General features: G+C 40.3%; 1 protein-coding gene across 4 annotated transcripts in view; it reads right to left on the bottom strand.

Moving 5' to 3' along the window:
- Positions 1-14,945, bottom strand: part of EVI5 (ecotropic viral integration site 5) — a 67,565-nt gene that overhangs the window by 29,577 nt on the left and 23,043 nt on the right. For 2 of the 4 annotated variants that reach the window (XM_083620626.1, XM_083620627.1), the window contains 9 exons: positions 14,365-14,439; positions 12,630-12,755; positions 11,923-12,066; positions 11,379-11,468; positions 11,189-11,286; positions 8,992-9,052; positions 7,189-7,242; positions 3,423-3,455; positions 2,741-2,887 (listed from right to left, as the gene is read on the bottom strand). In XM_083620626.1, coding sequence (XP_083476752.1) covers positions 2,741-2,887; positions 3,423-3,455; positions 7,189-7,242; positions 8,992-9,052; positions 11,189-11,286; positions 11,379-11,468; positions 11,923-12,066; positions 12,630-12,755; positions 14,365-14,439 — 828 coding nt within the window. The remainder of the gene's footprint in view (positions 1-2,740; positions 2,888-3,422; positions 3,456-7,188; positions 7,243-8,991; positions 9,053-11,188; positions 11,287-11,378; positions 11,469-11,922; positions 12,067-12,629; positions 12,756-14,364; positions 14,440-14,945) is intronic. The other 2 variants (XM_083620628.1, XM_083620629.1) reach the window with 2 other exon arrangements.

Raw genomic sequence — 14,945 nt, 5'->3', positions numbered from 1 at the left:
CCAGGCCATCTTTATTTGGCAAAGCCGCTAGAGCTATTCTCCTCAGAGCACAATGGAGCTTCACAGAACACTTGCTGGAAACTACTCTTCATGGCAACAGATCTGCATTTGCGCCTCTGTTGCTGAGGATCCAGCTAAAAGGTTATTGTAGTGGATCTCCCTCAGGCCTTTCACCAGCGATATCCCCATCGCCGCATTCAAGATGTCACCATTTCCTGCAAGTCGCAGCCAATAAACCAGAGAGTTTAATGACAGAATCCCAAAGGGTTATGCATAGAACAATTTAATACAGTACAATAGCACATTTTTTTTTACACTATAGGTTAGTCGAAAGATGTATGAAAAGCGAAGGCATGTAAGTCATGGCGATAAGTATTTTCTGCCTGGTTTTCCCCACAGGGCGGGGAGGAGAGAAAGAATGTGTTTAAATCTGCAAAGCTTATTTTGGCAAACTTAAACTTACTGTTTAAACAAAAAACTACCGTCCACAACTTAGCATATAGAATCGTGTTTCGTTGATTTATGTTTATAGACAAATTCTAAGGATGTTTGCTCAGAAGACCCTACTTTCGGTTAGTGGCACTTAGGCCCAGGTAAGTATAAACAGCAGCATCGAAAATATACTAACTTTGACACTGCAATTCTATACCTGCCTACTCAGAGTAAGGTCCATTTCCCCCCCCCAACGCTGATGGGAGGACAACATTTGGAGGTTTCCCAATTCTGGTGCACAGGATTGCAGAGTGAGGTTTCTTTTGTACAAGCAAAAGGTATGGGGAGGTGCAGCAGACGCGCTTCTAAGCAGCTAATTGTAAGAAAACAAAAAGTCCTGTCTGCTTTTCTCATGAAAACAGCAAAACTCTCCATGTGTAGAAATGCATATTAGAGCTGAGCGACCTGTGCTTCTACAATGTACCCAGGATTTAACCATTATCTAATGCTGTGGGGACTGATTTACATTTGAAAACAAACTTTCCTACGACGCATTTTGAGCGAATAAAATCTCATATCAAGCATTTCACTCATTCCAAAAGAGAAAATATTTCACAGAGCTTCGGGGAGGGTGTGTGTGCGTGTGGAGATTGCAGTGCCACCTAAGTAGATACAATTCTTACCTTGAATCTCCATTTAAATGAAATTTCAGTGGCATACACTCCCAAGTGACAGAAGGTCTGAGAGTCAGTTCGTTGGAAACTAAGCTTAACGAGCCTGCTTTTAGAGAAGTGTGCGATAAAAATGGGAAGGGTTCCAAAAATTGGGCTTTTTCAGAATTTCAGTGTTCTTGTTTTTTTGTTTTTGTTTTAAAAAGCTACGCTAGCCCCTCTTCTTCTTGTTTGTTTTATACGTCAATCCACACTGTATGTAATAATTGTTTTTTAAGCTCCTTATTTTCCCAATCACTTTGAGACAGTGACTTATCCAAGGCCATCTTCATTTGATTCACAGATAACTAAGGAGCACCAACCCCAATATATCAAATACCAAGCAATTCAAATTATTTCATGGTAACAATCATCCACCAAGAATGGGAAAAGAAACACAAAGCCTAGAAATTTTGTGAGTATAATAATCTCCCCTTAGCTTTCCCAGGAATACAGCTTCCGTCTTTACACTTGCACAACAGTCTCCAATTCAATAGTAACACAACACTATAGTAATCCAAAGCAATTATTCAGACTAGCTATATTTCTCTTCCTTCCCGTCCCCCATCAGATGTATTCATTTACATGTATATTTTAATACCTATGAAAATATCGTTTTTAATTCCACATTTCATTACAAGACATATATTCAACACATAAATAAAATGTTGGATTATTCCATACATATCTATTGATTATGAGAAAGCTAAAGAACCAAGTAGGAAGTTTCCTGTTTTGGTTGGGTTCCAAAAATATTACTTGTGAGAAACAAATTATGGAACAAAATTAAGAGCTACCAAGATCAATTATCTTTCACATAATACTTATTATTCAGGGCAGGCTAGAAAGGAACATTTATGTTATCATAATTAATTACTCTTCTTCCAGTAATGAAGTCTCTCTCTCTCTCTCACACACACACACACAAAATATTTTCTTAAACAACAGCCAGGCGAATTGAGAGCACATGTTTAACCCAAGGAAACAATCATACTGACATTATCTATTTAAAAAATAAAAATGTCAAATTATTGGTTGTGCAGCATCATCTTAAGCACATTCACCTGTTAGTCACACAAAGTTCAATCGCCTTCCTGCCTAAGTGGTCAAATTTAATTTCTCTTTTTTTCCCACTAGGTGGTGCCCTAAAATTTTGAAACGGCCCTGAAAACTACTGTGATAATGATGATCAACCTAAAGGCCTGCTGTCAGCTCAGGCTACGGATAGAGGAGGAATCCACCGTTAAGCAGATTTAAGGTTTGGTTATTCCAACCCAGCCAAGCCCTGTTTTGCATTGAACTGTGTTCTCTCTTCAGGTTCCTTATGCATCACCAAGACACTCAGTTCCCATCATCTCTATGGCTATATTGGTTGCTAGTGATACGAGTTGAGAGTCTAACAACCTCCAGAGGGTTAGGAACCCCTTAATCTAATTATTAAAAACAGGCTAATTCGTTTTCGCTTAATTTTTATCCATGCATATATCACAGAAAGCAATATATTTAAGAGGAATAGAACAGAGATCATGCCATGTCCAACAGAAATAACAGAAGTGAATGAGAAAGATAAGAGATTAGGTTACTACCAGGTACCTTACCCCTTGTTGCTGTTGCTGGAGCTCCCTGATGGTATTTTCAGCTTGCTCCAGTTTAGTAATGGCCTCATTACTCTGCTGTTTGATGGTGGCCAGCTCCCGTTTTATGAGGTAGTTTTCCTCAGCCTCCTGGGCCCTTGTCACTTGTCCCTTAGGACATAATTTTCTTTTTAAAGCAATTAGAGGACCGATCCAGGGAAGACCGAGAGTTTTACATATTTATTCTGCCATATGGTTAAAATCTTGCAAATCATCACAGAACTGTTACAGCCAGTACATCAATTTAGCGAAGTAAAGGCAGTTTAGCACTGCATCGCATTAAACGCTTTTAGTATCCGCCAGCAAGGTCAATTGTGTATTTGCATTCAGCAGAACTCTGTTCATGCATATATTACTCCATTGTGCATGCACATCTGTTAGAAGTTTCGTAGCTGGTCTACAGAATTAGTGCTGAAACAGAATTAGAGCCCAGCAATTACTCAGAATTTCGGGCGCCATTAGAATGAGCGTGCAGAGAGATGCCTAAATATTATTCTAACACAGAGCTGCTAGATTACAGTTGTTTAAATTTATGAGGGTAGATATTCAGTTGTAAAAATGCATGTAGTTATTAATGCATGCATTAAAAACAGAAAGCTGTTTTTTTTTAGAATCGGAAAGAGTGAGATACTAAAGAAGTATATACCTGTATCAATCTATCTGCCAAGGAAGCACTTTCCTATAAAAAGGGAAAAAATTCAGATAGGAGTAAGAGAAAAAAAAGGAAAACCAAGTGACAAAATCAATGGTGGAAAATTATGCCCAAATTCTACCAACTTTCCATATGCAATGAACTCCCAAATATTCATTTTTTTCACCCATTAAAGGTGGTACGGTTTAACAGCCAAATCTCAGCAGCACAGGCAAAAGACTTAATTCAGAAAAATAACACCGAGCTTCAAATTTAATAATATTCGTTTAAAGAGGGTAAGTTGTTTAATTTTCAGCTGGCAGTTTATTGCATGGAGCAAACATTATACGGTATGCAAATTCATGTAGAGCTCACTTGATCAAGCTTTGTGAAGTGAAAGGAGGTATAATTTGAGCACATTTCAAAGTTCAGCTAGTGAAGGGGCAGAGCAATTTGTACAACAGCAGTATTTAAAAGGCAGGAGTCTAGTGATGCAAAATGTCAGGCACAAAGAACAGTGAATATATGCAAAGTATATCTGATCTGATTTCGGACAACTCTTATCACTAACGCTATTACAGTTTAATCTTCCCTTGCTCAGATTTTGCAGCAAACTAGAATCTTCACAGCAATCTAATAATCCAGGCAGCTTTCAACCCGGAAAGGTACAATTTAACCCGTACACATCAGTTAGTTTACACCTCCCTTAATGCACTTACAAATTCACAGAGAGGGCAGAAACTGTTAACACATCCGCATGAAAATTGCTGCATCAAGGAGCCAAATGAAGCTGTATCAGTAGAAGTAGAAATGTATTAATTAGCATAAATTAGGTGGAAACTATCTTCAACTATCTGAACGCACAATTGTTCTCTGAAGTGAGATTTGTTTAAGAACAGAATTTCCATCTTGCTTTCCTACTTTTGTTTTATGACCGTAACGGCCATTCTGTTCCCCTTGGAACCAGGAATGCACATTGGAAAAAGTTCACTTTCCACGCTTATGGGAAAAGACCAAACTTCACTCCCCACACAGGGAGAACTCCTCTTTTAAGTCACAAATGAAGACTTCTGCCAACTATAATTTCAAAAACTAGGAAGCTATAGCTGTAAAAGGCTTGAAGGCCTAGAAAAAAATACCAGAAAAAGGAATCCAATCTATTCCTATTCAGCATCCACTAGAGATAGACAGCGTATTCTTTAGTCCGATTAATGGGAACAAGTATTCTAGAGCCAAGGGGAAAGGCCACAATATCATAAGATTATTGGGCAGAAGGAAATTTTTATATGACAAATAAAAACCATGAGAAAGTGATTTGGGTATAGAAAAAGACAAAACCTGCCCTTTCAGAGTTGCCCCAATGCTTGAAGAAGAAACACCTGTATTAGAGATCAAGGAAAGCTTGCCTTCTACCAAAAGGATAGCCAGCCACTCTCATAATGGTTAACAAACGAGTATCAGTCTCTAGAAGCTTATATGTCGTGCTACAGCAAGCTTGAAGTCTTGCAAGGTTGGCACATTGGCAAGAAGGTGGCTGTCAGGGTCGTTGGTGCTAAGGGCAATTGCAACAGACTGGAAAACAGTCTATAGAACCATTGGAAGGACTGGGTTAGATCTGGACTAGACGCTTCCATCACCTGCTCTTTTTGGATGCCATCGTTTCCTGGGCACTGGAAAGGTAATCACTGTGGATTTTGTTTGAGAACAACTCTGTACTGTCTTGGAATTCAGAACAATAAAGAAAAACACATCACAACCTTGCTCAGACTATAACAGGACAATGTTACAAAAACCTCTTTTTAAGAGAAGCGCGTCCCTATCACTAAGGCAAAACAAAAAGGAAATAAAGAATTCATAATGGGTTCTCCTATTCCTCCAACTGCCCTTGCCCATTGAAAGAACTGAGAAATAAAAGCAGTAAAAGTATTACCATGATAGTGGGACTAAAAAAAGCAGCAACACTGAATGAGAGGATCATCTAGAGGACAAACATGCTGCCTCAGGCTTGCTAGCCCATTGTCTAGTCAAGGCCAGTGTGACACGTAAAAAACAGATCCTCAGGAGAGGATGACTTCCTAAGACTGTTTTCTCACCAGTGCCACAAATATACTCGAAAATTTTCAAGTGGCTGAAAGAATCGAGCTGAAGTTCTTCCAAGGCGTCCAAAACACCCACCCACAACACAACTAGGTACACACACAGTTCAGTTTTTTGCTTCAAACGCTGCCCTCTGAAACTACTCAAATTAACAGACTGCCTATACTAAATGGAACACTTGGGATTTTTAAAAAAATAATAATAAAAGCATACATTCCTCAGCGCTTTATAAACTGTTCATATTATTACGCCTGTGTCAGTTATTCAGAAAAAAATTACAATATAAAATGCTCAACTCTCCTGTTTGAGCACCACCATTCAACAACCCAAGGGATGACTGTTTCGTCTATCACTAGTTTGTCTGGTTCTGGCACCCTGCAGTCCTGTTTCCCCCTAGCCATCAAGTGATCAGCAGTGTCCACATGCTTGGAATAAGAGGAAGGAAGCTCTAATGGCTTTAAGAAGGAGAATAATAATAATAATAATAATAATAATAATAATAATAATAATAATAATTATTATTTATTTATACCCCACCCATCTGGCTGGGTTTCCCCAGCCACTCTGGGCGGCCTCCAACAAAACAATAAAATACAATAACCTATTAAACACTAAAAGCTTCCCTAAACAGGGCTGCCTTCAGATGTCTTCTAAAAGTTTGGTAGTTATTTTTCTCTTTGACATCTGGTAGGAGGGCGTTCCACAGGACGGGCGCCACTACCGAGAAGGCCCTCTGCCTGGTTCCCTGTAACTTGGCTTCTCGCAGTGAGGGAACCGCCAGAAGGAAGAAAATGTTTCCAGGTACAGTTAGTGTTCTTCATGAAGCCAAAGTAGGCCAAGAGATTGAGATGAGGCAGAATAGAAACAGTGAGAAGCCCTTATTTTCCACAGCTCTTTGGTGAAAAAAGTAAGAAGGATGAGTGTTCTGCTCTCAACCTGCTTGGGAACAAAAATCATAATCCAAACTAAGAGCCTTCTCTTATCTACCACACTTTGTTACAGCTATCTGCTTTAACCTAAATTAAGAATGAGCTTTCTCAACTTTATCGTACTCTTCGGTCCAGGGATTGAACTTGAACAGAATGCCACTGAATTAAGGAAGAAGACTGCAAGTCAAAGCTGTATATGTGTTGTGGTTTCTATGGTGTGCTGAACAAAAACAAATAAATAGAAACTTGCTTTCGGTTTCTGAATATATTCTATACAGTGGTTATGCAAAGTGCGAAATCATTTCAGACACCTGGCTTAATGTTTCAGTGCATTTGGTGATGCAAAGAAGCAAAATAACGTTGGCACAAAACTTTGTCCCAGCTTCCTTCCAACAAGGAGATTGTCCAAGGACACTGATCTTCCATCCAAAATTCATTAAATACATATTTCAGTTTCATTGTTTGACTTTTCCTAAACCCAATGCCTTGTTCTTCAATAAAACCGTTAATTATTAAGGGGCCATAGAATGCTTTGTTGAATTCACTTCTTTAGTTAAAGTTCTACGGAAAGCAAGTGCTCATAGTTTAGAACCCTAAATTCTCTAATTATTAAGAAGCATCATGACACTGCTATAAAGCAGACATTATCAGTGTTGTTCTTGCCATGCTATTCATATTAGTACAGCTATTCAGAACTGCACCGGTATTGTAAAATTTGTCATCAAATACAGGATAATGGTGACTAGAATACTTACTTTTTCTAGCGTTTCAATGCGCTGTTTTAAAAGTCTATTTTCTGTCTGTAATCTCTGAAAAGCAAGCAAAATTAACTGAGACCTAAATGCAGTGAGGAGACAGGAAGAATCCAGTAACCTTCAAGGCCCACTGCAGTTACAAGATACCATATCACCTGGTAAACATTACATGGAAACATCCTAAATTTCTCACCTAATTATTCCCTTATAAGAGTTTCAAAGCAGATGGGCAATTTAAATTAACTGAGAAGTCCCAATTATCACTTTATATGCATGGTGCCTCTACTTTAGGGTACTGATTCCACACACTTGTGGCGAAGTCATGCTTCTATGAATGTTGTTATATTGGAAGGTCATATGATCAATTATAAGTTATACAGCCTAAGGCCCAGCATCACAAAGAGCTAAATCCTGACGACATTCCCTTGAAAGCAAGACTGTGGATGCAGCCTGTTAATTCAGATCAGTAGAAGGCCTTCTGAAATTATCAGTGTTACTAAATTGCTTGCTATCACAACGCAGATAGCTTCTTTAAAAAAAAGAAAGAAAAAAAGAAACTGGAATGCAACGTGGAACCTTTGAGAAAAATACCGTATTTTTTGCTTTATAAGACGCACCAGACCACAAGACGCACCTAGTTTTTGGAGGAGGAAAACAAGAAAAATAATATTCTGAATCTCAGAAGCCAGAACAGCAAGAGGGATCGCTGCGCAGTGAAAGCAGCAATCCCTCTTGCTGTTCTGGCTCCTGGGATAGCTGCACAGCCTGCATTCGCTCCATAAGACACACACACATTTCCCTTTGCTTTTTAGGAGGGAAAAAGTGAGTCTTATAGAGCAAAAAATACGGTAAATTTAAGGTCTGATGGTCACTTTGGGTGACACTGCTGCAAACAGCAGGGTGGAGTGTCAACCAGTCAGGAGAGAACAGAGAGTTAAAAGAGAGAAGCTGACAGTTAAAACTGTGAGATAGTGTTTGGAAAGGACTTGGGATGGGTGGATAGGGGTTTGCTAGGCAGGGCAACTCACGAGTATTTCCCTGAGGGGAAGGAAAAGATCCTAGAAGTGGGCTAGAAGAGTTCTTACTGGCGTAGTAGGACAAACAGCCATTCAAGGAGGAATCTGTTTAATTAGAAACAGTTCTAAAGTGGAAGTTTTAAGTAAAGTTCTCAGTTATTTCTGTAAAGCATTTCTGGCTGGAACAAAAGCTCTGGGCCTTATCAGGGTCACCATTAGGCTTTAACCCTCATAGAGTGTGTTTAAGTAAAATTCCAGTTTTGCTTCCGTTGGGACTGATCCTTACTTTGAGGGATAAATGGTCACGGGTTTTCTTTTCGCATCATCAATATTAGCAAACCCTGCCACGTATGGAGAATCTCAGACCTCTCAAGCGTTACTCCCAGGGAGTGTCTAAGTTTTAAAGCACCCCAAACCCAGCCACATTCCCTCGCTCGCATCTTTACTTAGGGAGCCTGCCACATCAGGGTTTTATTTTCTTACATATTCCTCCACAAAACGATCATATCCCAGCCCACACATCTTTCACTGCAGCTTTGTTTTAAATGTACCTTCGAAAAGTGGAAAGTTACAGGTACTATATTAGCTTTCCATAATAAATGAGGATGCACTATGGAAAGTTAATATGGCACTTGCTTCCACAAAAGACTTGTTATTTATTCATTACCTTCGTATCCTGCCTTTCTTCCAAGAACCTCAGGACAGCATACAAATAGTCCCTGCTGCCCAGGTAAGGATTGAAAATATCCACATTAGTTACAACACTCTCTCACAAAATTCCACTTACTTTAATTTCAACTTGCTCTTCCATTTCTTTTGTTTTTATAGTGGTATATTCTTTTTCTAACCTGAAGAAAAAAATGTAAGACTTTTTTTTAGTACAGTGGTACCTCGGGATGCGAACGGGATCCGTTCCAGAGCCCCGTTCACAGCCTGAATAGAACGTAAGGCGACTGTACGTCTGCATGTGCTCAGGTTGTGTTTTGTCGCTTCTGCGCATGCGTGTGACGTCATTTTGAGCGTCTGCGCATGCGCGAGCAGCGAAACCCAGAAGTAACGCGCTCCATTGCTTCCAGGTTGCCGCGGAGCGTAACTTGAAAATGCTCAACCTGAAGCACATTCAACCCGAGGTATGACTGTATTGTGTGCATGTGCTGAACAGAATAAGTAATGTGTAGATTGTCTGTCAATATTCCTCTGCTTGACTCCCACCAAAGCTTTTGTTTTACATTCACTAAACCTGATTTTCCTCTCCTTTACCCTGAAACTGTAAGTCCATGAAAAAGGCACGATTCTTTGTCATTCTTTTCACCATGTCTACGGTCTTAAGGTACATGAGGTTTTGTTTTAACACACATAGTGAAGGAGAAAAAGAAAACCACACAAAACATCACCATGGAGTAGTTCACACAAGTGCCTATTTTGCTGTAAGTTTACTTGCTGGAAAGCAATACCTGCCAGCATGTGCCTGGCAAAAAGAAAATTTGTGAAATCTGCACCCAACAAGGTAAACCTCTTCTTCCTATGTATATCCTTAAAAGGGAAAGGACCCCTGACAGTTAAGTCCAGTCGCAGACAACTCTGGGGTTGCGGCGCTCATCTCGCTTTACTGGCCGAGGGAGCTGGCATTTGTCTGCAGACAGTTTTTCCGGGTCATGTGGCCAGCATGACTAAGCCGCTTCTGGCAAAACCAGAGCAGCACATGGAAACGCCGTTTACCTTCCCACCGGAGCAGTACCTATTTATCTACTTGCATTTTTTGTGTGCTTTCGGACTGCTAGGTTGGCAGGAGCTGGGACCAAGCAACGGGAGCTCACCCCGTCGTGGGGATTCGAACCACCGACCTTCTAATGCAGGAATATGCAGCTGTCCCATACGGAGATAGTACCTGCAACCCTGGCATTATGAGCACCACGCTCTAACCAACTGAGCTATCCGCTTGTAGGAAAACTGTTGCGTGAAATTGTTGATACATGAATTAAGTGCCCATGCTTCAGCAATTGAGGCCTCATTTAGAACTCAACAGAAAACATACACCAAGTTGTACTGCTTTCAATAAGCAATTATAAATGGGAATTGTGAAGCCCATTTCAAAATCCCATAGCTAAAGTGCAGTGTGCTAAAATTGATTTCTAAACAAAACAAAAAAGGGCCTTAGCAGTAGATCTGCTAAGATTGTTTTTCTTAAAAGAAAGGAAGTTAAGACTTTATATCTAATGGGACCCCTTTAGTTCCCTGGAGATTCTTTGATCCAGTGGAGACTTATATGAATTAAAGAGCTGAGAGGGGAAGAAGGGCACAGGCAAAAACAGAAGCTTCCATTCGGCTCAAAAGTTTCCATAAATGCAACAACAGGAATAGATACTATCCAAAAACAGATTTTAATTTTATTTATTTATTGCCCATCAGGTCCTAAACAGTAGCTTTTGATACACAAATCTCCGTCAAGCTCTTTTTTAGTGGCACGCTTGTCTGTTTTGCCTAAAGAGTTTCTGAAGCTCAATAACTAGTTTGCCATTTTGTGACTTTCAGTTGATCTGGATAAAGTTACTTTGCTAACAATGCTTTTGCGTACAATGGAACCTCAGATTGCAGACATAATCCATGACGGAGGCACGTCCGCAACCCGCAGTGTTCACATCCTGAAGCGCTGCGTCTGCGCAGGCACGATTTGGCGCTTCTGCGCATGTGCGAGCGGCGAAACCTGGAAGTAACCCGTTCCGGTACTTCCGGGTTTCCCGCAGTCCGCAACCCGAAAACACGAAACCTGAAGTGTCCGTAACATGAGGTATGATAACATAGGCCAAAGTGGCTGATGTATTCTCCCCCTCTCGAGTGTGATACACAGTACTCTAGTTAGTATCATTGGCAAAGAAACCGCTGAGACTCTTAAATGGAAGCACGTTAACAAGATTTTAAAGCAATTCAAAACCCAGGAACTGTTTTAGAGCACAGATGCTATTTATGCAAAATGTACTACCTACTTTTTCATCTTTTTTGCATTGTATTTGACCTGGTAAGCTGCTTGGATTAATTTATCTGGCCCACCATCAAACTGACGCGGAACGACCTTCTGAAAGTGCTAAAAAGAAAGCACACCGTCACGGTAATTAATACCAACATTATAGGCAAACATTCCAGCAATTTGATATGTCGATGTCACATTTAGCTTACTTGTAACATCCCTTCCATGTCGAGCTGCATCAATTCTGCTTGATTCATTTGGAGTAGTGCTAAGCCGACCCGAAACACTATCTCCAAACCCTAGGAATAAGGTATGTGTTTTATTTCAGGTAAGCATTTCTGATATCTAATATAAATATATTTTCCCATTTAACTTAATACTGACAAAATTAATATTGAGAGATTTCAGCGCCACACTTAAAACAAATGAGGCTCCGCTTAGATTGACACAGAATGTCAAGTTTAACCCAAGCATAGGAGCCAACTGCTAGGGACCGAGGTCCTTTCCACCCCCCAGTAAAATATTTAAGGGGACCGCCCCCCCCAAAATTGATGGGCATTGTCATTCAAATGGTGTGCATGTGTTGTGTCATGTGATCAATTATGTGGGGGTGGCACTTACCTGGACCCCTATAATATTTTATTCAAGTTGGCACCCCTGAACCCAACTCACAACCACAGTCTACATCAGAAAGAGTTGCCTTGGGAGATATAGTGTTTTGATTGTGACAACAGGCATTAGACAATAGCTTACCTCAGACATAAAGATATCAAATATTCTTGTTGCAATTGGTAATGGGAAAGATGTAAGGAAAATAGTTAAGAACCACGACGAGGCATACATAGAGGTATGAAAACTCTGAGCCTGGAAATGTACATACAGCTCTGGCAGTTGCTCCTGAAAGAAAATTTACAGTTGTTGGTTTTTTTTAGTTAAGACTTTCATAAATCATAAAATAAGTATCTATTTATAAAGGACTACACTTTGAAATGGTGGTCTCCCTCTTTCAATAATATGATTTATATCATCTGAAGGCCACACACTGATTAGACAGTTCCCATGTAATTTACCTCAGACTGAATCGCTCTGCATTTTGCTGTGTGAAAGCATCAATACCCATCTAATGGTTATGAAGCACTGATGTTCTCTCTTACTGAGAGTATCAAAATAGGGATAACAAGGGAGTGTGAACAAAATACTGGAGACAAAGCTGTTCAACTTTCTTAGTTCAGCAGGGTTTATAGACTGAAGCGCTGCTCTCCACTTCCTGAACTCTGGCCAATTCTCTACACACCATACCTTTCGGAAGTGCTTTTAATTTATGGCCTTCCACCTCTCTGCCACCCAATTCTCCTAACCCACTGCTGAGAAAGTGGGAAATATCTGCAACTTTAAAAACAAAAAGAAATGAACTACAAAGCATGCAACTGGTAAACGATCTCATATATATCTATATATACCTGTATCATCCATTCAAACTGATACATACAAAGGCCAAGCTCAGCCATACTTGGCTTGAAGAGTTCTCGAAGTCGGTAATCTTGCATTAATTTAACAAACACACAAAACGCTTCCTCCTCGGGCATCTGTTTCGAAGGAGAACCAAGTCAGGAGCTCATTACTCATTGTCATAGTCACCCTAAAAAGCCCCAAAAGTTTCCAATACCACGCGGCTACAGGAACCATACAGGTATGCATCTGGGGTGGGGGGAGAAATGATGTTTCCTAGCCCTTCACAACCAATTTTCATCTGTAGCTGCTTTTTATTGCAGTATCTGAACAAGTGAAAAGAGAACTGCTGTTTCTCAAGCCCTCGTGGCTTGGTAGTCTCATTGTGGCAGTTGTGGTTACATGGAAAAAGCATTGCAGATAAATAATAATAATAATAATAATAATAATAATAATAATAATAATAATAATTTATTATTTGTACCCTGCCCATCTGGCTGGGTTTCCCCAGCCACTCTGGGCGGCTTCCACAGAAACCAAAAATACACTAAAATCACACATTAAAAACTTCCCTGAACAGGGCTGCCTTAAGATGTCTTCTGCATGTCAGGTAATTGTTGATCGCTTTGACATCTGCTGGAAGAGCATTCCACAGGGCGGGTGCCACTACCGAGAAGGCCCTCTGCCTGGTTCCCTGTAGCTTTGCTTCTCGCAATGAGGGAACCGCCAGAAGGCCCTCAGCGCTGGACCTCAGTGTAATGTAGATACTCCCTACATTACGAGTTCACACCCAGGTTTGGAAGCACTGGCCATATTTGGATTATCCATTTTCGGATTAATGAGCATGCACAAGATTTTGGCTCCTGCACACAGCTGCTTCACCTGTTTCTCCATCGGAGGGAACAAGACAGGAAGCTGCAAGCTAACCATAGTTCATCGTTGCATTTAAACCAGGAAACTATGGCCGATGGCTTCCAAACAGGCAGAACAGGATGCCAGAGGGGCTTAAAGTTGGCTTCCAAAACAAGCTACGATGTGGAAATCATTAGCTGCTAGTTCAGATGTAAAGGCAAGCCATAGTTAAGCTTCCTGTCTTGTCCCGAGTCTTGTGTGAAGGGAAGAATGAAGCATTTGCATGAAAGAAGATCAGGCATAACTTGGCTTATTAAACTGAGATTTGTTTGTCTGAATGTTGTCATTGCCTTCAAACACTTGCAACCTCTGGCCGATGTTAAACATTGCAGTAGGGTTTTTTTAATTAAATAATAATAAAAATAATAGCCAGGAGAGTTAGTGGGTTATGAAAGCCATGCTGGGGAATCTCAAGTCTGCCCAGGAATTTTTATCCCGTAGAACAGGTTTTCTATTACTATATTCTATAACATCTCTGCAGAATGAACGTCATTGTGCCTGGGGCCAGGGGGAAAGCTACCTGTGGCCAAACATTTCTCTTTTAACAAGCAGCGAACAAATACACATTTACATTCTAGGGGCTAGCCGCCAGAAGATCAACAAGAAGCAAGGCTCCAACCTGACTCACATTAAGCCCGGGCTTAGAATTTTCTGAACTGTTACAGTAAAACAATGTGTGTTCAAAGTCTGTGGTAAAGACCAGTTAAGATTCCCCACAAGAAGAGCCCCAGTTCGTGGATCCAGTGTTACGCTTTATCATCATCCCATACTGCTTTGGACAAAGCAAAATTCCAAAGTAATATATAGTTTTGCGAAGCAGTGTGGTTTCCTTACCTGCATGAGAAGCAATCCAACAATGAAAGCACTTCCTTGGCAGTAACCAACTTCGCGGTCCACTAATGAATAAGCCTAGAAAATGTTTTTTTAAAAACTGGTAAGACTCCAAGCAGCAGAAATCACAGCACATCTGCTTCCAAAACCCATCACATTTATATACCAACTTTTCTTCCAAATATAAGTAATAAATAAATTTTTATTTATACCCCGCCCTTCCTGGTTCAGAAAACTGGGCTCAGGGGGGCTAACAACAAATTTAAAACATTTAATTGATGCAGCAAAAACAGCATAAAATACAGTATAAAACGTGAATAACAATAAATTCGGAATTCAAAAATCAATTTAGAGGGGAAATTCATCCAATAAACATTAGATGATCACCAGGGCTAGCTGGCTAAATTAGTTCTATTTGGGCCAGCGAGGAGACCAGGGGAGAATTAGCTGTGGGATCCCAGAGCGGGTAATCTTCATAAAAAGGGGAGGGGGAGGGAAGGAAGGGGAATAAAAGATCAGGCTAAATTCAGATTGAAAGCCAGGAGGAATAGCTTTGTCTTACAGGCCCTGCGGAAGGAAGTTAA

The sequence above is a fragment of the Podarcis filfolensis genome, assembly GCF_964270895.1.
Source record: "Podarcis filfolensis genome assembly, chromosome: 6".
NCBI classification, from domain to species: Eukaryota; Metazoa; Chordata; class Lepidosauria; order Squamata; family Lacertidae; genus Podarcis; species Podarcis filfolensis.
Note: the sequence above shows the minus strand (reverse complement) of the source record. Positions and strands in the feature narration are given on the sequence as shown.